Source organism: Hemicordylus capensis, chromosome 1, assembly GCF_027244095.1.
Source record: "Hemicordylus capensis ecotype Gifberg chromosome 1, rHemCap1.1.pri, whole genome shotgun sequence".
Classification (NCBI taxonomy): domain Eukaryota; kingdom Metazoa; phylum Chordata; class Lepidosauria; order Squamata; family Cordylidae; genus Hemicordylus; species Hemicordylus capensis.
Genome location: NC_069657.1, coordinates 187,994,600 through 188,017,228, shown reverse-complemented (window position 1 = coordinate 188,017,228; position 22,629 = coordinate 187,994,600). Strand labels below are relative to the sequence as shown.

Here is a 22,629-nt window from a genome sequence, read left to right as displayed (position 1 = left end):
CATCAGCCTCATCTACGAGGTCAAAACTGGAGGCACAAATTCCTCTGCAGTTTCTCTTTTGAGATCAGACTCCCTTCCCTCTTGTCTCATAGTATGCGTGCTGGAAAGTCTCAATTTTTTCCCCATCATCCAATAGGACAGAATCTCCTTGGATTTTGATTCTTTATTTTGGTACAGAATATCAGGAATATCCCTTTCATCTCACTTTATAAGGCAGCCGTACTCAAACAAAGTCCCCCATCTGACATGTTTGCTGTTTCACACCCTGTTTCTGATCTACATACAATTTATATTTTTGTTGTTTCTTCCTTACCCGATCACATGTCTCTGAATCCTCAGATGACATGGAAAGCCTTATTAGTTGTTGCCATTGGTTAAGTTTGGTGGTAGCTTGACTGGAGTCAAGTGGGTCTTAAAAGTCTTCTGCGATTTGTCAGCACAAGCCACACAGTGCCTGATTTCATTTTCAATATTTGTCCATACCTGGCCACCAAAAACTTTCTCTGATTTACCTTTTAGTTAAGATCATGCCCAGGTGACCTTTGTAGGCAGTTTTGATCACTTCACTTTTGCTTTTGTTCAACTTTCTTCATCTTCATTGAAATACCAAAGCTGCAGAGGCTAATCCAAAGGGTAGTCTTTTGTATTGAAAAAGACCCTTTAGAGTAATGAAGGCTCTGTATTTTCAGGCACTCTTGAGCAGAGGACTTTGATGATAGGCTGAAGTCAAGTCCAAAGTTGTGAACACTCAGGCCTCTTTCAGAGTAAGCAGCATTTCATTGATATTGGGTAATGGATAACAATCCACTCCCATGTTGGAGTTCAAATCTTTTAAATCTTCATACCTTTGAAGTGTACTGTTTGATTTCTGCACAAGAATTGCATAGCTTGGTCTCTGGGGGATGCAGGGGTACATCTAGGTCCAAAAGCAGCCTGAACCTGAAGGGCTTTGGAGGCTGCTGCACCCACTGCGAGGCCCACCTTGATTTTTTAAAATTCCTGCTGCTGCCCTGCCGCTGCTCCTGTCTCCGGGGAGGGGGATCAAAATGATCAAGGGGCTCCCGAGAGCCCCGCCAGTGCCCCACACCCATTCCACTGCTGCCCCATGCCTGCCGCTGTTCCGCGCCTATATTTGCCATCTTCACTGCCAGGGTGGGGGGTGAGCAACCAGTGGAGCAGCGCTCCCTGTGGTGGTGGCCTTTCCAGCAGGTGCACCTGCCCAGTGTGAATATGGAACATGGCATGCCGTAACATCACCGGAATGTGACGTTCCATATTCACACTGTGCAGGTGTGTCCGCTGGACAGCCCGCCACTCCTGTGGGGGGACGACTCAGAGAGGCCTCCTCCACTCGCCACTCACCACAGCAGTAAAGGTGGCAAATATTGGTGTAGGGTAGCAGCACACTGGCTGGGCAGCGGCGGGTGGGGCAGCAGGGCTCTGGGAGCCCCCTGATCATTTGGAGGCCCCCCAGGAGGCCATGGACCTGATCCCCAAGGTCTGTGGCAAAATCCGCCTCTGGGGGGGGATGACTGGATGGATAGTCCTACCTTGCAGCAGATTGTTGAACTACTTGGTCTTTGTGCTCTTTAAAATGTCCCGCCTTGATCTTAGTCTTGTCCCCTCCATATTTAATTTTAAAGAAAAGCTGAAGACATTTTAATTTAAGCAGGCCTTCCCCTAACTCCATTCCTTTGTGATTGCCTTGTTTTAATAGTCTTATCCTGCACTTTTTAGAGACAGGTTTTACTCTATTTTTAAATGGGTTTTGTTGTAAGCCACCATGAATTCATCTATGAAGAATGGCAGCATCCAAATATTTTGAACAAATAACAAATAAATATATCTGAGCCACAGTCAGTGACTTGCTCACTCGAAGACACTATGCTGCTGTCAGTAATTTCAATTTGAAATTAATGGGACTTGCTACTGTAGAAATGGGTTCAGCATTTGGAATGTTGAGTTTGCCGTTACTTACTGGTAATCATATCTTATTTAAATAAGTGGGTCTTAAACTGAAATAAAGACATATCTTTTAACTGGAAAAGTTAAAAGTGTACAGGAACAGAACAGGATTCACACATGTTAATGAAAAGCTAAGCCAGGGAATAGAGGGTAAATGGAAAGATGAGCCCTCAGAAGTACCAGTGTTTTAGAAGTACAAACTATTTCTCTCTCTAACATGTTCATAAATAGAATCTCTTACTGTAAATGAGTAAGGCACCTATCAGGCAGGCAGAGCTGCAGCTAGGTCAATTTGGACACTGGACCTAATGAGGGATGTGCATGGAACTGGCTGGCCTGGTTAGGTTAAAGTCCAGACCGGCCTTGAACCCAACAAGGCCAGTTCAGTCTGGCACCCCTCACAACCCCCCCCCAGTTCAGTTCGGTCGGGGGGGGTCGCAAACTTCTTTTAGTAAAAATAAATAATAAATAATAATTTTACCTTACTCCCCTTGGGGGAGTTCCTGGAGGCAGGGGGGGTGTCTGCAGAAGTTCCCCCTCCCTCCGCTGGCTATCCTCATGCCCCCCTGTGGCTGGTTCGGCTGCTCTTTGGCCGGTTTTTGGCCTTCTCCAGGTGGCCAAGTGCGCAGTAGCATGGCCTTCCAAATGGCCACTGTGCTGTTGGGAGAAGGCCAAAAACTGGCCGAAGAACGGGTGGGAGGGGGCATGAGGACAGCTGGTAGGGGAGGGGGAACCTCCGTGGATCCCTTCCCCCCGCTGCCTCCAGGAACTCACCCGAGGGGAATAAGGTAAAAAAAAAATAAAATAAAAATGTTACTAAAAGAAGTTCGCAAACTCCCCAAACATTTGGGGGTGTTTGGTCCGGGGTTGGACTGAACAGGTGGTGGCTCGGTTTGACCCCAAGCCGTTGAACCGAACCGACTCGATGTCGAACTGGTTCGATGTCGAGCCAGTTTGTACACTCCTAGACCTAATGAGCTTACGGCAGACCCCCTGCAAAATAAGCGGTGTGTGTGTGTGTGTGTGTGTGTGTGTGTGTGTGTGTGTGTGTATACACGCACACATACATATATACACACATACATACACACACACATTTCACCACAAACCCATAGGTCTGGGCCAGAGTGCATTTTGCTGGGGGTGGGGGATCCCCAAAGGATCCATAAATCTTTTTGATTATACACCACAAACCCGCAGTTCTGGGCCAGAGTGCATTTCCCAAAAAGATTACACAAGCCCAGGTGGATTCACACAGTTTCTTGACCATTCACAAACTAATTGGGACATGTCCCTCGTGCCACACAGTTCAAATACAAAGCCAACTTAGACAGCTAGTGCACTCATAAGAGGAGGAAATTAAAATCACAACACATGCCCCTTGCTTCACACTTTTCATGCAGACCTTTTGGGTCACAAACCAACTTGAGCATAGAGGATTTATATTTTTAAAAAGTCCTTTGTTTATTCAGAAAAGTTACAAGATGACCTCTTCAATGCACAAAAACAGGATGTTAAAATAAACATACAAACTTAGAGACATTTAAGCAAAGCAAACGTTTTGGTGTAAAACACCATCATCAGAGCTCTTTTTGGCATATGAGCTGATAACACTTCAAGCCTTAAATACAGTAGCCAAACCAAAAGAACAAATGAGAGTGGGAAAGAAGAAAATGAGCAAAGGAGCAAACCTCTTAACCCTTTCAATGTCCAATATATCTCATGGCTTCTTTCATCTCTTCTTTTACATTAATATTGGGTTGCAACTGCACTATAAACACTGTTTCTTTAATCTTATGTCTCATTAAATTCCCTTCAACTGACACTTTTGTTTGCGTTACTTCTCCCTGATGTTTTTTCCTTATGTACATCGCCCACGGTTTAGATAGATTTTTATTGTGCTGCATATCAGCAAATGCCCTTTATATCTTTTCATTAATGGCCTTCCTGTTTCCCAATATAAAAAGATGCACATTCCACACATTCTGTCTTATACACTGTCCCCTTTATTCAGATGTAACAGTTAGTTCCACTTTCACTAGGTGTGAAGTACTCTATGGATAGAGATAACTCTTCCTGGCAGCTTTACTGCGGTAGGTTAAAAAATGATTAAAAATCAATGGTTAAAAACTATTTCCTTGAAATAAAAACACACACCCTTCACATGGGGGTGGAATGATGGTCCATGGTGGGTGGGGCTTCAGCTACAGACATTTTTGTAATTGTCTTCCATGAAACAAGCTATATCTTTTTTGAATTTTAAAAAAATTCAAAACATCATTAAAACTTAACGGCTTCACAGATTGTCTTTAAAATCAATGCACAGAATTCTGCGAGACTATTCTACATCTGTGCCAAATTTTGGGACTCTAGGCCAAGCCATTGCAGAAATACAAAAGGGGCTCTCTTTTCCCAATATAAATAGGGAGTGGAGAGCTGGTCTAGGGAGAGGAGAGCTGGTCTTGTGGTAGCAAGCATGACCTGTCCCCTTAGCTAATCACAGTCAACCCTGCTTGCATGAAAATGGGAAAATCATGGGGCACTCTAGGAGATTGGGCACATGGACCTTGGCCTTCAGGTCCCCCTGCCTGATGGTACCCCTGCAGTCAGACAGAGTTCAAAGCTGCAGGATAAACTGAATATAAGATTCTCTATGAGAAACATTTGAACCTGAATTAAAAAAGAGTTACAGACTGAAAGAGAATTCTAAGCTGGAAGAGGTCTTGTAGGCCATGAAGTCCAGGTAATCCTTTCCTGCTTGATGCAGGAAATCCAGAGCTAGGGCATTCCCAAGAGATGGCTGTCCAACTTCTGCTTGAATACCTCTAGCAAGGGAGAGCCCAGACATTCCCTACATACTTGGTTCCATTGCTGAACTACTTATTATTATTTTATTTAAAATATTTGTACCCCGCCCCTCCAGTACATTATTGCTCAGGGCAGCTCACAACATTTATAAAACAGTTACAATATGAAATCAGACTAATAAAAGTAACCAAATTAAACAAGTTAAAAATCCAAGCTAAAACCACAATCAAAATTAGCTTTTAAAATTCCAAATTAAAATCTTAGAGCGAAAAACTAAGAATTATAAAAACTAAAAACTAAAGAACCTACCAGATAAACACAACAGGTGAAATATTAAAATGCCTCCTTTAAAAGATGTGGTTTTAGTTGTTTTTAAAAAACACTGAGAGAGGGAGCATGGCGAAGCTCTTCAGGGAGCATGGCGAAGCTCTTCCCGCACAGTCCCTGGCAATGCTATATGTAATGGCAGGCTTAGAGTCAGAGAGTAGCAAGGAGCTATAGAATTGGCTCGGAAAATGAGTAGATATAGCATAATGGAAGCTTTGGGTTCAAATTTCAATGATGAGTTCATTATGAGAGCCCCTGGTGGTGCAGTGGTAAAACTGCTGCCCTGTAACCAGAAGGTTACAAGTTCGATCCTGACCAGGGGCTCAAGGTTGACTCAGCCTTCCATCCTTCCGAGGTCGGTAAAATGAGTACCCAGAATGTTGGGGGCAATATGCTAAATCATTGTAAACCGCTTAGAGAGCTCCAGCTATAGAGCGGTATATAAATGTAAGTGCTATTGCTATTGCTATTGCTATTATGAAGAAACCATAGTATTGACCTATCTTACGGATTTGCAGCAAAGTTACTAAAGAAGTTCAACGTTCACATATTTTGAACTTTGAGAATACTGTGCATTCTAAGTATTATTGTTTTTAAATATATGTATATTTCCACAGAAATACAATAAATTAAAAGCAAAACTACAACTGAGGGCCAAACTCCGTGTTACATTACAATGTGTAGTTTGGCCCTGCACTTTTAGTTAAATAGGGGCGACTATACATGGAGGATGGATGAGGGCCATAACTGTGATGCACAGGAAGGGAATATGTAACCCTTTTCAGTCAAGCTGCAGTCTCAAAATGAATCATACCCCCACATTTGCTGGAAAGCTTACCTCCTAGGGCTAATAGCAGTTTTATGGCACCATTTTTGCCAGCAGCCTGGAATAGAAAGTTTGGCTCTAAGACATTGTAGTCTAGACATTGTAGTTTAAGGATCTTTTTAAAGAAGCAACCATTTATTTTGTTGTGTCTATGTATTCCAATGAGTTAGAATAAAATTTCTAATTCATTTAGACAACTCTAATTATATTATTAATTTTATTAATTTTAGATTTTATTAATTTTAGACCAAGGTTAACTTGAACTACTTTAACCTCGGTTAAAAAGCAGCAAAAGCCAAAAGCTTTTGTGCATCTGGATATTATCTCTTGTTGATAAAGGATGCAATATAAAGCCAGTGCCAAGCTAACTGAGGCCACATACATTTGAGGTGGACTGGGGACATTTTCATGAAAAGAGTGCATATGAAAAGAGAGACCTTAGGATCTGAGCCATTTTGAGGAAGATGAACCATTTAACATTGTGACATGAAGAAACCAAACTCTGCAACTCGTGTACAATCAGGGACAAGAAAATTTCTTGTTGAATAAAGAACTCATTATTCAGTAAGATACAATAGCAGATGCAGTTAGACCATAGCTGTCACTCCTTATGTGGATAAATACAATGGAGGCCCTCAGTATACCTATGTGAACAGATTTGGAACACCATGTAACATTACAAACAGTAATGTTTGCTTTCAAAAGCTCAGTTTCCAGCAAGTGTCAGTCAGTTAGTATTGCTCCGAGGCAGGGTTTCCATCGATAAAGAAGGACATCTTTATAGAGAGAGCTGGCACAAGCTACAAGTCCTTTTCATACAAGTCTCCTATAGAAACTAGTGCCACCAAAGTAGACTGGAGCCTACTAGACTCCATGATTAGACTGAATCATCTGAGAATGTATGGTTCTGAATATGTTATAAAGGAAGTGTAGCATAACTGACAGCACTAATAGAAGATTTTGTTTTCTTCAGAATGATGGAAAGTGAGGTTGTGTTGCAGCTGATACAGAACCCTTTCCTTTTCATTCGTCTGTAAAGTAAAGTAAAGTAAAGTAAAGTAAAGTAAAGTGTGCCGTCGAGTCGGTGTCAACTCCTGGTGACCACAGAGCTATGTGGTTTTCTTCGGTAAAATATAGGAGGGGTTTACCACTGCTGTCTCCCACACAGTATGAGATGATGCCTTTCAGCATCTTCGTATAGCTCTGCTGCCCGATATAGGTATTTCCCATAGTCTGGGAAACATCCCGGGGGGGATTCGAACCAGCAACCTCTGGCTTGCTGTACTTCTACTGATATACAGTAGGAGTACTACCTAATGACACAGCAAGGAAGCAACCTGCCTAGAGAGCAGGAGGCTGTTGGTTCAAATCCTCTGGCTCTTTTTTAAAAAAAACATTTGAAAACCCTTTTTGTAAGCCAAGCTTTCTCAGGTTTTTAATAAAAAATATTGTGAGTTTAATCTTATGGTTTTTAAATTATTGTATTGTTTTAACTTCATATGTGTTTTATGTTGAACTGCTTTAACTTTTATATGTGTTTTAATTGTTGTTGGCTGCCCAGAGATGTAAGTTTGGGTGGGGTATAAATTTGATAGATAGATAGGTAGATAGATAGATAGATAGATAGATAGATAGATAGATAGATAGATAGATAGATAGATAGATACTGCGAGGGAGATGGCAATGATAAACCCCTTCTGTATTCTACCAAGAAAACCACATGGCTCTGTGTCACCAGGAGTTGACATTGACTTGACGGCATAACCTTTCCTTTCATTTTAACTACTAAGCCATTTTGGAAGGGCAGTATAAAAATCAAACAATTACATACATACATATATATATATATATATATATATATATATATATATATACACACACACACACACACACACACACACACACACACACACATACATGCATAACAGTAGTAGCACTGTTAAAATGCAGTTGTTACAACAGTGTTTTATCCAACATGGTAGAGACTGGCTCTAACAGTAATTCAGCTCATCATGCATTGTCTCCTATTTAAATCAAAAGCTGTGCTTTTCAGGCTATTTCAAGTACAGCAGACTTCCCATACATTTATACAGTCACCTATGCAGCTTTGGCTACTTAAAAGAGGTACTAATTACCGTCTCCCTCTCTTGCCTGCTTTGCTCACAAAATAATTGTTTACCTGCTCATTGCCATTGTGTGAATGGCATGATTTAAGAGCTGTGCTTCCTTTCATCTTTCCCTTATATAGAAGAATAATTTAAGTTGTATCCTTTTATTTTCTTATATGTTTCTCTCCTAAATGCTTCTTGTATATCACAGGTAGAGTTTTGCTAAAAAGAAAATATCACATGCACCCCCCCCATTTTGCATGTGATTGAGACAGATCTAGATTTAAACAAACATCTCTGCCATTGTCATGACTAGTTTGGCTCCAAACTAGTTGTTGCAGTTCATTTTCATTCAAGAGAGGATATACAAGTGGCCAATAACAAGAGTGACTGGGGATCTTTATGAGCTATAATCCCATTGCCTTGCCCTGTTATTCACTCTGGGTTGTTTTGTGACATCAAGTTTGAGGAAAAATTTCTGAACCTGAAAAAGATTTCATGCCTGCAACCTATGACTATCCACTATAAACTTGTATAATTCTCCTCTGAACTCTGTTGTGGGGCCATTTGTGATGGGTGGCATAGCTATGGGTGACAGTTCCTCATATTCCGGGGTAAGGAGTATTTCTCTATAGTAAGTCTCCTTGTTTTCGAGTAAGAAGTCCAGAACAAGGAAAACTGTGTGTGTGTCAACCTGTGTTGATGAAATTGCAAACGCTGGTAATGGTGGCCATTAATTTCCACACAAATCACCAACAAAGTTATACTGAAGAATATGAAGAATAAGAATGTAAGACAATTAGTACCCTGATTTTAAGCACAATTATTTTGAACCAGGTGTGCTAAGCATTAGGCAAGAATTCAAATGCAGATGTGGAAGTGACGATGAATAGAGAAGAGGATACTTAGAGACTTTCTCAGATGAAAACTACTATATTGTAAGGTTTTGGTTTTTTTAATGCAGTGGGTAGGGTCTACAGTTGTACTTAGTCTGAGGAACTAAGTGTGGCCAATAAGCAAGAGCTACTGGGGGTCTTTAGTGCAGATCAGGAGTGTTTGCCCTGGAGTGAGGATTCTTGTTCCAGACGAAGGCCAGTGGTGGATGCTACCCAATAAGGCTGTTCACGCCATCTCTCCCCAAGCTTGGAAAGCCCTACCTGGGTAGGGCTGGTAGTGTAAAGTGCTGGGAGCGCTTTACATCAGAAGCACTCTTCATCGGGGTAGCCCGGGTTTTGTACCTGGGCTAATTATGAGGACATTCACACAACCAAAAACCCAGGTTTGGGAGCTGTGTATACTCCTAATTTTCGGTTGTGTGGGAGCAAACAACTAGGTAGGAGGAGGGAGAAGTGGCTGTGTGAAATCAAGGTTGGAGGAAAAACTGGGTAGGACAGCTCTTCCTCCTATCTTGGCCAAATGCTGGATATGAAAGCTAGGTAGGATAGTGCTGTCCATCCCAGATTTTCCTCCTACCTTGATTCCACACAATCACTTCTCCCTCCTCCTATCTACTTTTTGCATTAACACAACTGAAGATTAGGAGCTCCCAAAACTGGATAGGTCACTTGTCCTACCCAGTTTTTGGTTATGTGAATGACCTCAGTGAGGTAGAAGGGCATGAGCATGCTCTTCTACCCCACTCCCTGGTCATGTGGCTGCTTGGGTTGCCTGTAGCCCAAGCAACCACAAGTGGCAGGAGTGCCTGACAGCAGGGAAATTTCCCAGTGCATTGCACTCTTGGTGCAGTGCATTGTGGGATTCTGGGGGACTTCCTCCTCCGCTGCTGGGTCTGCCATTCACCATGATGTGGCTCGTGTGCTGCACAAGCAGCAGACCTTTGGAACAAGGATTGCTCACGTGCGGGAAGCAGTAGGAGCCTGCCTCCCCACCAGCGCAAGGTAAGTTGGTTATGTGAATGACCTTAGTGTCTCTCCAAATACTAGTATTCTATCCTTAATATTTAATGATGTATGGCCATTTTTCCTCCCCATATTCTTGGCCTTTAACATTTGTTTCCATTGACCTTTTAACTAATTTTCATCTTTAACTATCACTTTTATTCCTAAACCACTTGGCTCCAATCCTGCTCCAGTATGTCTTCATTATGATTTAGTCTTACACACACACACACACACACTGGGAAGTAAGCTGCACATTCCAGGGAAAGCAATGGCACTGCAGTTAATTCTGATTAATTTATTTCCGTGGTTTCAGTGGGACCTAGCCAAAAGTAACTTTAGCTGGATTGATGGCTAGGTGAATTTTTGAAAATTCTGCTCACAGTTCTCTTTGCTGGAGTTCAAAGTTTTATTTTTCATTATATGGCGAGTTGATATCACGTATTCCCCATATATATATACACACATTTTAAAATTGTGATTGCTTTCACAGAACTATGCTGATCTTATTCCTGGAGCTACTGTTGGACAACTTCAGGTGGATTCTGGAAATGTCCTCCAGTTGATCACTGATGCATATAAGGTAGTAATAATAATATTAATATAATTAATTCTGATTTGAATATCCATTTGATCTTTGTGATTTGGTGCAATTAAATGAATTTGGCCATATACCTGCTTTGTATATATAAGAAGACATACGTGAGCACCGATTTCAAGAAAAGAAGCCATGCAGAGAAATGTTCTAGGCTAGTTGGAGGGCGGGGCAGGGGAGTTGTGTTAGAATGCAAAGCACTATCACTGACCAAGTTATCCCTGCTTTAGCTATGTGATGATGCCCCCATGAGGCTGTTATCATTTTTTAATAGAATGCAGACCGAGAATGAGGATTTCAGCTATATTTGGAAAATGCCAGAGAAAAGAGATATAAAAATGGCACTACTTTCCAAGAACCTTTGCTAATCAACACAATTTGCTTTACACCCTCATTGGAATAAATGAAGAGGTGAGCTGGACCACCTACAGCCTCAGTTATCATCTCTGAAGTTTGGACATCACACAGGACTAAGGTTAAAGTCTCATCCCGCACAACATCCTGGGGGTCAGGATTCTGCACTCCTTCCTCCCCTGCCTGCATAAGCACCTACTTCCCATTTAGGTTAGAAGAGATCAAGAACAGTCCTGATGTCCAAACCAATCAATCTTGTTTTATTCTAACCAATTTATGTGAAATAAACCCCAGTCTGTAACTCAGTTTAAACCTTAGTTACAAACTGTTATTTATTTCAAGTCAGTAGGTTAGAATAAACCAAGATGGGTCTGTTGGATGTCACAAGTGATCTTTGTTTATTTGAACCTACATCGGAAATAGACACTCATGCTAATGGTGGGGGAGCGTGCAGTCCCAAGTCTCAGGGACATCGCACGGGAGTAGGCTTTAACCATGGTTCCACATGACATCTGAACTGGCCCTGGGGTTAGGGTTAAGTGTGGTTAGCAAAATGCTGATGCTGACATGATAACACCTTCCAAAACTGAAAAGGAAGGAACCCACATAACAAAGAAGGAGGAAGACTAGCATGCAGGCCTTTGCGTTGCTCCTGACTGCTTAACCATGGTTAGTAGATTCAGCAGTGTGTTGTATTCTGTCTCGCAGTCCTTTATGTTTTGTTGATAAGAAGTTTGTCCCAGTGGGGATCCTGTAGAGAGTGCGGGGGTGGAGCCATAAAGAAAAGGGAGGGAAAGGAGAAGGAGAAAATTGAATTGCTCCTGGAATATAGTCTTAGTTAAACAAGCATAATATTACTTTGTATTTATGAGGGAAGCAGCTAATTGTCATTTGCCCTCAGAAGGACAATCATGCTGAAGTTTCTTTAGGGCTTTCTTCTACTTCAAAATTGTGGCAGAAATCCAAGGTATTATTATTCACAGATGTGTTGGCTTTTAAAATTCTTCAGAGGAAGTAAGCATATGAGGGAACTCTGAGCTGTCAAAATATTTGTTGTAAGACGTTCTCATATTCCCTTCCAACGTGAGTCACAGCCTTCAGCAAGCATGTCAGTACGTGCCTTGAGAGGTTAAAAACTGTAAAACTCTAAACTAATGTTTTGTGTCTTCAAAGCATTCATTTCAGTCAGAAATCAAGAATGGTGTTATTAAAGAAGGGTGGGGAGGGGGAGATCCATTCCTCAGTGGTTAAATCTGTTCAGCAGTTAAGTTAAAATGCATATATGCCTGAAAAGAAGAAAGTTAAACTCCAAACACAAGTCTTGCATATTGTTTCATTCAAGAAATCTTTCAGCTATAAACATGCCCGCAGGAATGTTGTGAGGCTCACTGAGCAATTTTCTTCTGCTGCCTGCTAACTTATATCCAGGAAGCCAGAGGAATTCCAGTGTTTTTCCAAGTGGGTCACTAAGGTTGCTCAGGAACAACACATTAAAATTCAGCTTCGTGTTTCTTCTCTGGCCTCTCTCACCCTAAAGAGAGAAGAAAGTGCCTTTGGAGGTGAATTTTACCCACTCCTGCTGTTAGCAATGTGGCCAGGACCATAAGGATGCCCTTTTATAAAGACAAAGCAAAGACTTGTTAGATCAGTGCGCAACTCACCCTGCGTTTTACAGATGTTTTAGAAAAATATTACAGTCAGTGCTTACAGGGGTGTAGGAAGATCGGAGTTGGCCCTGAGGCAAGGTTTGAGGGTGGGCCCCACCTGCCTCTGCCGCCTGCCACCAAGCAATGCCCTTCTGTTTGGAGCTGAGTGCCACACCTGGCACCACATTTGGCCCAACTCCATGCCAGCCACACCCCTTGGGCTGGCATCAGAAGCATGCCAATGCAGGGAGTGTGGCCAGCATCGGAGCATGGATATGCTCCCCTCTCCCAGCCAGAAAATGTTTCATTTACCAACTGAGTGCCCTGGGTAACTGGGTAACTACTGCCCTACTACGAGTTTATGTCTCAAATGAAGAGTGCAAGTAATCACCCCAAGCCTTCCCTAAAGATGCATTCTCTTGATCTAACAGCCCTTTATGCCTAATCCAAAGTGCTTTTGAAGTAATCATACATGAAGAGTGAATACAGATGTGAGAATGGCAGGATCCATCCTTCTAATCTATGCAAATTCATTCTAATACCTCTGGGAGTTTCTGTGTGTACAGCTGTACATGTGGTGCTCCCTACAGACCTTCAAATGCACATGAGTGGGTTGGGGGGCTAGAGCTTGCCACTGGAATAAAGCCCTCTCCCTCCCCACATACATTCATTTTAAACATAGAGATGACTGAGGGTCAAACTAGACAAATCGCAGCAACACATCCATTTCCCTTCCCTACACCATTGGCCATTGTCCCAATGAATATTTCCTCCTTCTTGAAACCCCTTTTTGCTCTTGGAGAGAAGCTGCTAGAAGTCCCCATAACATAGCTTTCCTTCCAGGACAAAGAACAGTTTGTGGGGAGGGGGCTGGATTTCTTTGGGACTATCATGTGGAAAGAAAGGTTAAAATAACTTGCCCCAAGCTGTGGTCTCAATTTGCATCAGGGCTTTTTTTTTTTTAATGGCAACCTAAGACATATTTTATGACATGTCTAGATTTACCCTTAAAAGGTCTCTTGCAGGGAATGGCTGTGATTATGCAATTGGGGCGATTCAGACATTTTGCCATATGCCTCTCACTCTCTTTTTTATTTATTACCTCACATGTTCCAGAACTAAGCCCTGGCATTGTGGGAGGAAAAGATTGCCATGGGGTAAGAGCTGGTTGAAAATATGCCCTAATCACCCATCTAAGTTCATACATAAGTATTTGCAGTGATCTTCCCCAATGTTCATTTTCTATTCATTGCACAAAAAGTAGTGAAGAGGATAACTGCATTATCTGTCACATATTACGGCAATAGTTTCCCAATCACATTGTGCCAACCATTGTGTCTTTCAGGCACTCCGGTCTGAAATCGAGCTTGAAGTGTTGGGAAACACAGATGGACTGAACCTTGCTTTCACTGCAGTTTGTAACAACAGCACAGCTTTTCCACACCAAAAGAAGTGTTCTCACATTAAAGTGGGAGAAGCAGTAAGTAGATTATGAGTTCAAAAATGAAGAGAGGCACTGCACATGCTTTGGTTGCAAAAGGTCCCAGTTTCAAGGCCTGGCATCTCCAGGCAGGGCTAAAAAAATTCCCTGTCTGAAGTCCTGAGGAATCAAGGGCTAACAGCGGAAACAAAACTGAACTGGGGGAACTGTGGTCAATTTTAACACTTCATATGAGACTTCATATGTTTCTTATTGTGAAATTATAATTACAGTCTGAGCCTATATATCTACAGATGTTTATAGTTGGGGGACATAAACATTAGCTTGCCTGGTAATATCCCAAACATAAAGATAAGTGTGAGCCACCTCTTTCCCTGAAAGACATTTATAATGGTGTGTTCATAAGAACAGCCCTGCTGGGTCAGCCCCAAGGTCTACCTACAGTAGTCCAGCATCCTGTTTCTTTCAGTGGTCCACCATATGTCTTTGAGAAGCCCACAAGCAAGAGATTAGGGCATGCCCTCTCTCCTACTGTAACTCCCCTGCAACTGGTATTCAGAGGCATCTTGCCTTCAAGGCTGGAAGTGGCCTAAAGCCATCAGACTAGTATTCATTGATAGGCCTATCTTCTGTGAATATGATTCAGCCCCTTATAAAGCCATCCAAGCTAGTGGTCATCACCACATCATGTGGCAGAGAATTTCATAGATTAATTACATGTCATGTGAAAAATTACTCCCTTTTGTTGGAAATCAGTATCAGGTTCTAGTGTTGTGAGAAAGGAAGGGGGGGAATTCTACTCACTGTCTCTACTCCATGCATAATTTTATAAAACACTATCATCATTTCTCCCTGAAGTTGCCTCTTTTCAAAACTAAAAAGCCACAGATGCTGTAGCCTTGCCTCCTAAGGAAGTTGCTCCAGGCCCCTGATCATCTTGGTTGCCCTCTTCTGCACCTTTTCCAGTTCTACAGTGTCCTTCTTAAGATATGGGAATCAAACCGGCTCCTGGCTCCTCTTCATGCCTGTAGTGGTTTTCAAATGCTTTTGCATTGCACTGCTGTGAAGAGACAGGAGAGTGAGGCTTTGTGGTGCAGCACTATTGACCAACATGGTTTGTGTCAATGCTCAGGATGGCATCTGAAAGCTGAGCTTAGATGTGACTATAGCAGAGCCATGTGTCAGGAGGGAGTTGCTGCCAAATGGAGTTGCTGGTAACCTCCAGACTTGAACCTCCAGTGTGCTCTATGTAGGACAGCCTTTGTACATTATCCAGAAACTGCAATTGGTGCAAAACATGGAAGCCAGGTTAGTCTTTGGATCATCTTGAATAAACCACATTACTCCAGTACTAAAAGAACTACACTTGCTATTCATATGTTTCTGGGCAAAATACAAAGTGCTGGTTATAACCTATAAAGCCCTAAATAGCTTAGGCCTGGAGTATTTAAGAAAACATTTTCTTTTCTATGAGTCCAGTGACCCATTGAGATCATCCCGTTTGTCTGGTGGCTACCCAGAGATGGTCTTTCTCTGTTGCTGTCCCGAGGCTTTGGAATGAGCTTCCTGCCAAAAGAAGAGCCTCCCTAAATCTGACAGCTTTTAAAACAAGTTGTTCTGGTAAGAACTAATCTGCCTACTTTCCTTACACTATAATCTTAATTGATAATTCCCATCTTCAAATGTTAGCCCACTTCACATGACTGCCATCTTGAATTGGGGTGAATGATATCATCACAAACTATGCTGCTGAGGCGTTCCTATGTGTCCCAACACCTGTAGCAAATTTGATTCAAATTGGTTAGGAGGTTCACAAGTTAGCCCACTTGTACCTCAAACATTAATGTGTCTACCATCTTGAATCAGGGTGGATGTCATCATTACAAACTACACCCTTGAGCCATCCCTATGTGTCCCTACAGCTGTAGCAAATTTGGTTCAAATTGGTTAGGTCGTTCATAAGTTAGCCTACTTCAGCCTTAATTGTTCACACATCTGCCATCTTGAACTGAGGTGGATGACATCATCACAAACTATGCGATTGAGGTATACCTATGTGGAACTGTACCAAATTTTGTTCAGAACAGTAAGGCAGTTCACAATTTAGCCCACTTGCACCTCAAACATTCACCCATCCACCATCTTGAATCGTGGTGGATGACATTATTACAAACTACACCATTGAGGTGTCCCAGTGCATCACTCACTACGACTGTACCAGTTTTGCTTCAAATTGGTTAGGTGGTTCAAAAGTTAGCCCACTTGTGTCTCAACCGTTTGAGACACAACTCAAAGACACTATCCCTGCTGAATTGGCAAAGAGGCACCTTTTAATGTGGCGATACTTTTTATTTAGCAAGGGGAGAGTAACGGGCCACATCTACCCCCAGCACAGTACCTCCAGTGACTGTTGCTGTTTATATCTTATGATTCTTTATAGATTGTGAGCCCTTTGGGGACAGGGTTCCATCTTATTTATTTGTTATTTCTCTGTGTAAACTGTCCTGAACCATTTTTGGATAGAAATCGAAACAAACAAACAAACAAACAAACAAACCATTTTTGCCATCTTGAATCAGGGTGAATGACATCATCACAAACTAATCCATTGATGTGTCCTTATGTGTCCCTACAGCTGTAGCAAATTTGGTTCAAATCGCTTAGGCGGTTCACAAGTTAGCCCTCTCACGCTTCAAACATTCAAGCATCTACCATCTTGAATTTAGGTGGATGACATCTCCACAGACTATGCCATTGAGCTATCCCTATGTGTCACTCACTGTAACTGTAGCAAATTTGATTCAAATTGGTTAGGCGGTTCACAAGTTAAACCACTTGCGCCTCAAACATTTACACGTCTGCCATCTTAAACTGGGGTGGATGATTTCATCAAAAACTATGCCATTGAGGTGTCCCTATGTGTGCCTACAACTGTACCAGATTTGATTCGTATTAGTCCAGGCATTGCGAAGTTGATTGTGGGAGTGGGGGGACAAACACACAGACACACTAACACACATACAGAATGCTGGGTGATCTGATAACCTTACTTGCCTTAAGGAAAGTAGGCTAAAAACTCTTAAGACACATTTATTCACACAAACCTTTTAACTAGAACTGTGGCTTTAAACTGTTTTAATGCTTTGATTTTTGTTAGCCTACTTTCTGTAAGGAAAATAAGCTTGTGAGATCACCCGGCATTCTGTGTGTGTCTGTGTGTCCGTGTGTGTGTGTTCCCTGCATCAATGCCTGGACCAATATGAACCAAACTGGGTACAAGTTGTAGGGACATATAGGGATACCTCAGTGGCGTAATTTGTCATGATGCCATCCACCCCATTTCAAGATGGTGGATGCGTAAACGTTTGAGGCACAAGTGGGCTAACTTGTAAAGATGGTAATCAATTAAGATTATAGTGAAAGGAAAGTAGGCAGATTAATTCTTACCAGAACAATTTGTTTTGTTTATTTGTTATGTTCGTCTAAACCACCCAGAGACATGAGTTTGGGGCAGTGTACAAATATCCAAAACAAAACAAAATAAATGCAGCAGGGATGGAGGCAGTTCAAAGTATAGCATGAGTGGGTATGAAGGAGGAATCAAACTTTCCCCCTGGACCTTATTACAAGAAGAATGACCTGAGGTCCTGTTTCAGAAAGAAAAGTGGGCAGAGAAAGGCCGGGTGACTCAAACCATTTTGCTGCCTGAGGGGACAATATCACACACACCTGTGGGTAGGTGCTCAGCATTCTCAGGCTATGCTGCCAAGATGGCAGCAGAGACATGCAAGCACTCTCAGACTATGCCAGCAAACCATGCAGTGGCAATGGGGCCATTCCTAGCTCAAGCTCAAGGGGTGGTGTCGTGGTGATGGTGAAAAAGAGGTGTGCCACAGCAGGGCGAGGGGGGAAATGTGTGCCCCAGCAGGGCAAAGAAGGATGGTGGCGGTGGATAGGATGGCAAGGCTGTGTCCACTGCACCCCTCCTCACACTTGAGGTGACTGTTCAACCTTGCCTCATGGAAGGACTCTCCCTGGAGGGAGGGTTCTTCACTTTCTCTCTTGTTCTGTCTGCCTCCGATGCACTTTAAATCTCTCTCTCTCTCTCTCTCTCTCTCTCTCTCTCACACACACACACACACACACACACACACACACCACTCCTGGTTTGTGGAGATTCATGACAACCCTTGTTGGGATGTGACAGGTGTGTCCTGTTTCAGCCTGATACTAGCACAACAGGGAAAGGGAAAACTTATATACAGACACACAGGCAACAAATTGCATATTAAAGATATAAATTTATTCCAAACAAAAGTATGTAATATAAAATGATGGAAATGTGAAATTAATAAAATAAATACGGTCCTTGGTTCAGTGTGCACTGTTACATTAACCATATGCAAAATACATGAGTCATCACACAGGAAAAGCTTCCAGACATGTAGAGGCTCCAAATGCATTGATTACTAACAGGTCAATGGTAGTTAGTACTGAGTAAGTCACATGTTCATGGAGAGGGAAACTTCTACAGTGGGAAGTATATTTGCTGGCTCCAACTGTAATAATAGCTGCCCACAGATGGAGCCATCAAATATATTTTGCATATAGTTCAATTAAACTAACAGTGGGAACTTCCTTAAGAGCTTTCTTAAAATGCTTCCTTGACTTTTGGAGGGGTTACTTGCACAATTATACCAAAGCTCTGCAGCCAGGGAACTCAAGATTGAATTGAACAGGAGTTGAATTCTGAGCACCACAACAGATAATGTTTTCTGTCTTCCCACCGCCCAGCTTCCAATCCTTAAAGAAAAACCCTGTTATCCCATTAGATAACAAATTCTTTTACTTTTAAACTTCATGACAATGAGTCTCCATTTTCTGTTTCTCATCCCTTAGGATGCAGTCCCAGGCATACTTACTTGGGAGTGAGCACCACTGAACACGGTGGGATTTACTTATGAGTAAACTTGTACAGGATTGGGCTGTGTCATGTTGCTGCCTTTCCCCTTTGAAGCCACTCATGTTTCCTATCTGCATTTTGTCCAGCATTTAAACCAAAGTCTTGGGAGTCCTTTTCCTGTCATCCTTTAAATTCCATCTGGCCTTTCTGATTCTATTTGCAGAACACTCAATAACTTGTAGGATTTGTTAGTTTAATTTTTTTTAAAATATATTTTGTTCTTTTTAAAATTGCAGTTTAATACAGGTTTTATTTTTCTCCGTAGGTCACTTTCAATGTAACTTTAAGCCTATCTTCTTGTGAGAAAAGTGGAAGAAATATCATAGTAAAGCCTGTGGGTCTGAGTGAAGTTCTGGAAATTGCTATCCAGCCAGAATGTGGCTGCAGCTGTCAGAGGGAAGCTGAGATGAACAGCTCCAAGTGCAACTATGGGAATGGTTCTTTCCAGTGTGGAGTCTGTGTCTGCAACCCTGGCTACCTGGGTCCCCATTGCGAATGTGGTGAAAAAGACTTCCTGACTACAGATTCCTGTAAAAGTTCTCCAGACCAGAGCTCTTGTAGTGGGAGAGGCGATTGTTATTGTGGACAGTGTGTTTGCCATCTGTCAGCATATGGAAATATTTATGGGCCATACTGTGAATGTGACAATTTCTCTTGTGGGAGAGTTAGAGGATTGCTTTGTGGAGGTAGGCAATCTTATAATCTAAGTTGAAAAAACTAATAATAGGAGAAGCTCAACATATATATAATTTATTATAATTTATAATGTTGGAGGGTTTCCATTAAAAACCAAACCAAACCCGTGTAATACAATGGAAACAACAAACAAATTTCTTCATTCACAAGTATTCCCATGCTTTTTTTAAAATAAGGGATTTACATTCAAATATTTACATTAAATATTTACATTAAAATTAATTTAAAATAAATTAATTGTGGCAATAGTGGTTTTTGACAAAAAATCAGAAAGCTTGAATTAATGTCAATGGTTGATGTTCATTATCTTCTTAGCATGGTTCTTAACATGGTGATTTGGGAATTCTTGCCGACAAGGGGGGAAATGCAGTGTTAAATGCATTTAAATCCTGTTACATGCAGTGGACCTTGCTTTTGTGTAAACATGCATAGGACTGGGCTGCAAATATGTTCGTTTGTGGCCTGTGGAAAAGATTTCAGCTTCTATTAAGGCAAGGGTTCTCAAATTTTGGGTCCTGAGATGCTGAGTTGTGGAGGTATAAAGGGGTATGATGATAGCTAGAAGAATCTGGGGCCTCCGGGTCTTTGAATTGAATATTATAGAAATCAAAACAATAACTTCTACGGTTTTTCTCAGGCAACGGTTACTGTGACTGCAGTGAATGTGTCTGCTACAGTGGGTGGACAGGTGAATACTGTAACTGCACCACTGACACTGAGAGTTGTCTTTCTGAAGATGGCATGATCTGCAGTGGGAAAGGCATATGTGTTTGTGGACAATGTGTGTGTACAAATCCTGGAGTTTCTGGCAATACTTGTGAAAAATACTCTACCTATAGTGATCCTTGTAGCTCCAAACGGTAAGTGAATATTCTTCTGCATGTTTATAAACTCCTGTTTCCTTTCATATGTCTAAAATTACAGTAAATTTTACTTCAAACCTTGGGTACAGATCTCAGGTTATTTGAAGCAAGTAGATTAGATTGGTGTTTTTGACATGAGGGAACAGTTATTGTGGCTGCAATCGGGAGGGGGGTATTTGCTAGAACTGCAGGAAGTGCTGTAGACACCATTTTGTTTTTGCACTGCTATTTTAACTTCCAATTTCCCGATAATCTTGACGATAATTTAAAAATATTTCTGGATTTTGGAATTGCCTGTGAGGTGTGCCTGTCTATTGTTCTAATGCACCACTGGCAGTGCACAAGAGTACCAGGGGGAAATTACAAAATTATATTGCCTGGAAATTGACTGCAGGGCACAGGATGCATTATGAAAGGCTGTATAAAAATTAAACAATCAATCAAGAATTGAAGGTTGACTCAGTCTTCCATCCTTCCGAGGACGGTAAAATGAGTACCCAGAATGTTGGGGGGGCAATATGCTAAATCATTGTAAACCGCTTAGAGAGCTTCCAGTTATAGAGCGGTATATAAATGTAAGTGCTATTGCTATTGCTAATCAATCAGTCAATAGGTCTGCCCAGTTAGGAATAGAAAAGGGTGGCAGAAGGAGCCAAAACTCCTGAATGTCACTCTTAAGCAGATAGCCACACCTCCACCTCTCGTTTTATCCACTTTTTCCGTGGAGTCTCTCCATACAGCACAGCAAAAAAGCCGAGTATCCCGCACCACTGCTTTCAACATTCTCCCAAAGTACATCTTATAAACATGCTTATATTACACATTAAGGACCAACCATTATGAATAATCATGAAAAAAGTCATTGGCTGTATGAATGACACTTTGCTGTTACCATATGAAGTCACTGTATATTCCTCCCTTGTATGAACTCCCCCCTACCCTACGCATTGTGAAACAGGATTAAGTCGCCATTTGGAAAACCTCTGGCTTGTGGGCAAGCCATGGATTCTGGAGGCTGGGGTAAAACAGCAGACTATGGTTTGCTCCTAACCAAGAGCAGAGGTTTCAAAATTCTACATGTGAGGGAAAGGAAAGAGAGAGAGAGAGAGAGAGAGCGCGCCTGAGGTTTTGCCTGTTGATTCTCCTAAGCAGAGGCGCTCTTACCCCCCGGACCATGGGACCCCAGCCACTGGCCTGCAAGGCTCGGTAAGCCTCCAAAGGCTGTCTCCACAAGCCCCCCGCTGTGAGCCCCCTTGTTGCTGCCACCACAAGGCCAAACTGTTGATCTTTGCAAGTATTCTAGCTGCCTTGTGCACAGCCGGTGAGTGGGGGGGGGTGAGTCCCATGGTGGCAGCGGCAGGTGGAGTGGGAGCGGCCGCTGGGCTGACCATCCACTCAAGGGTCACTGAGGTGGACAGTCAGCCCAGCAGCCACTCCTGCTCTGCCCGCCACTACTGCCGGGGGGAAGCCTGCTCAGGCTCAACCCTACCGTACCGGCCTCACACATGATGGCTAGAATACTTGCAAAGATCAGCGGCTCAGCCTCACGGCAGCAGCAGCAGAGGGGCTCATGGCAGGGGGCTCACGGTGGGGGCGTTCCAGGCACCCAAATTACCGAGGCTTTCACTGCTCCTAAAGCTAATCCATGGTTCAGTGTTACATTGGAATTGCTCATTTATTGATATCTAAAGAAGAGTTTGGGAGAGTTTCAAAGACTTTGTAGCAGCCAAAAACATAGTAGTCATTTTTAATTAAGTTTATGTATGCAGGGCCATATCCATGAATGACAGTGCCGAGTTCTGTTTTATATCTCATGAGAGCACTTGAAGGAACAAAAGAGCAAGAAAGACCTCAAACACAAGACATTTATGCATATGCAGTGCATATGAAATAGCTGATAACTACTTTTTGACCTCAACAAACCTTTTGTAAGCTGCTTTTAAGCTGAAGACTGCATATGTATTCCCTTTTTGTTCTTGCTGCTTTGTAACTGACAGAGATTGATGAGCTGTTGAATCATTTTTCACAGGAGCTGTGTCGAATGTTATTTAGCTTCTAATGATCAGTCACAAGAAGACTGCACTGAAAAATGTAAACTGGTTGACGTGACTGTCAACAGTGAAGAAGGTCTGTGCATTT

General features: G+C 42.2%; 1 protein-coding gene across 2 annotated transcripts in view; it reads left to right on the top strand.

Moving 5' to 3' along the window:
* Positions 1–22,629, top strand: part of ITGB6 (integrin subunit beta 6) — a 115,980-nt gene that overhangs the window by 76,512 nt on the left and 16,839 nt on the right. For both annotated transcript variants that reach the window (XM_053260882.1, XM_053260892.1), the window contains exons 9-13: positions 10,426–10,515; positions 13,873–14,007; positions 19,197–19,617; positions 20,265–20,487; positions 22,520–22,617. In XM_053260882.1, coding sequence (XP_053116857.1) covers positions 10,426–10,515; positions 13,873–14,007; positions 19,197–19,617; positions 20,265–20,487; positions 22,520–22,617 — 967 coding nt within the window. The remainder of the gene's footprint in view (positions 1–10,425; positions 10,516–13,872; positions 14,008–19,196; positions 19,618–20,264; positions 20,488–22,519; positions 22,618–22,629) is intronic.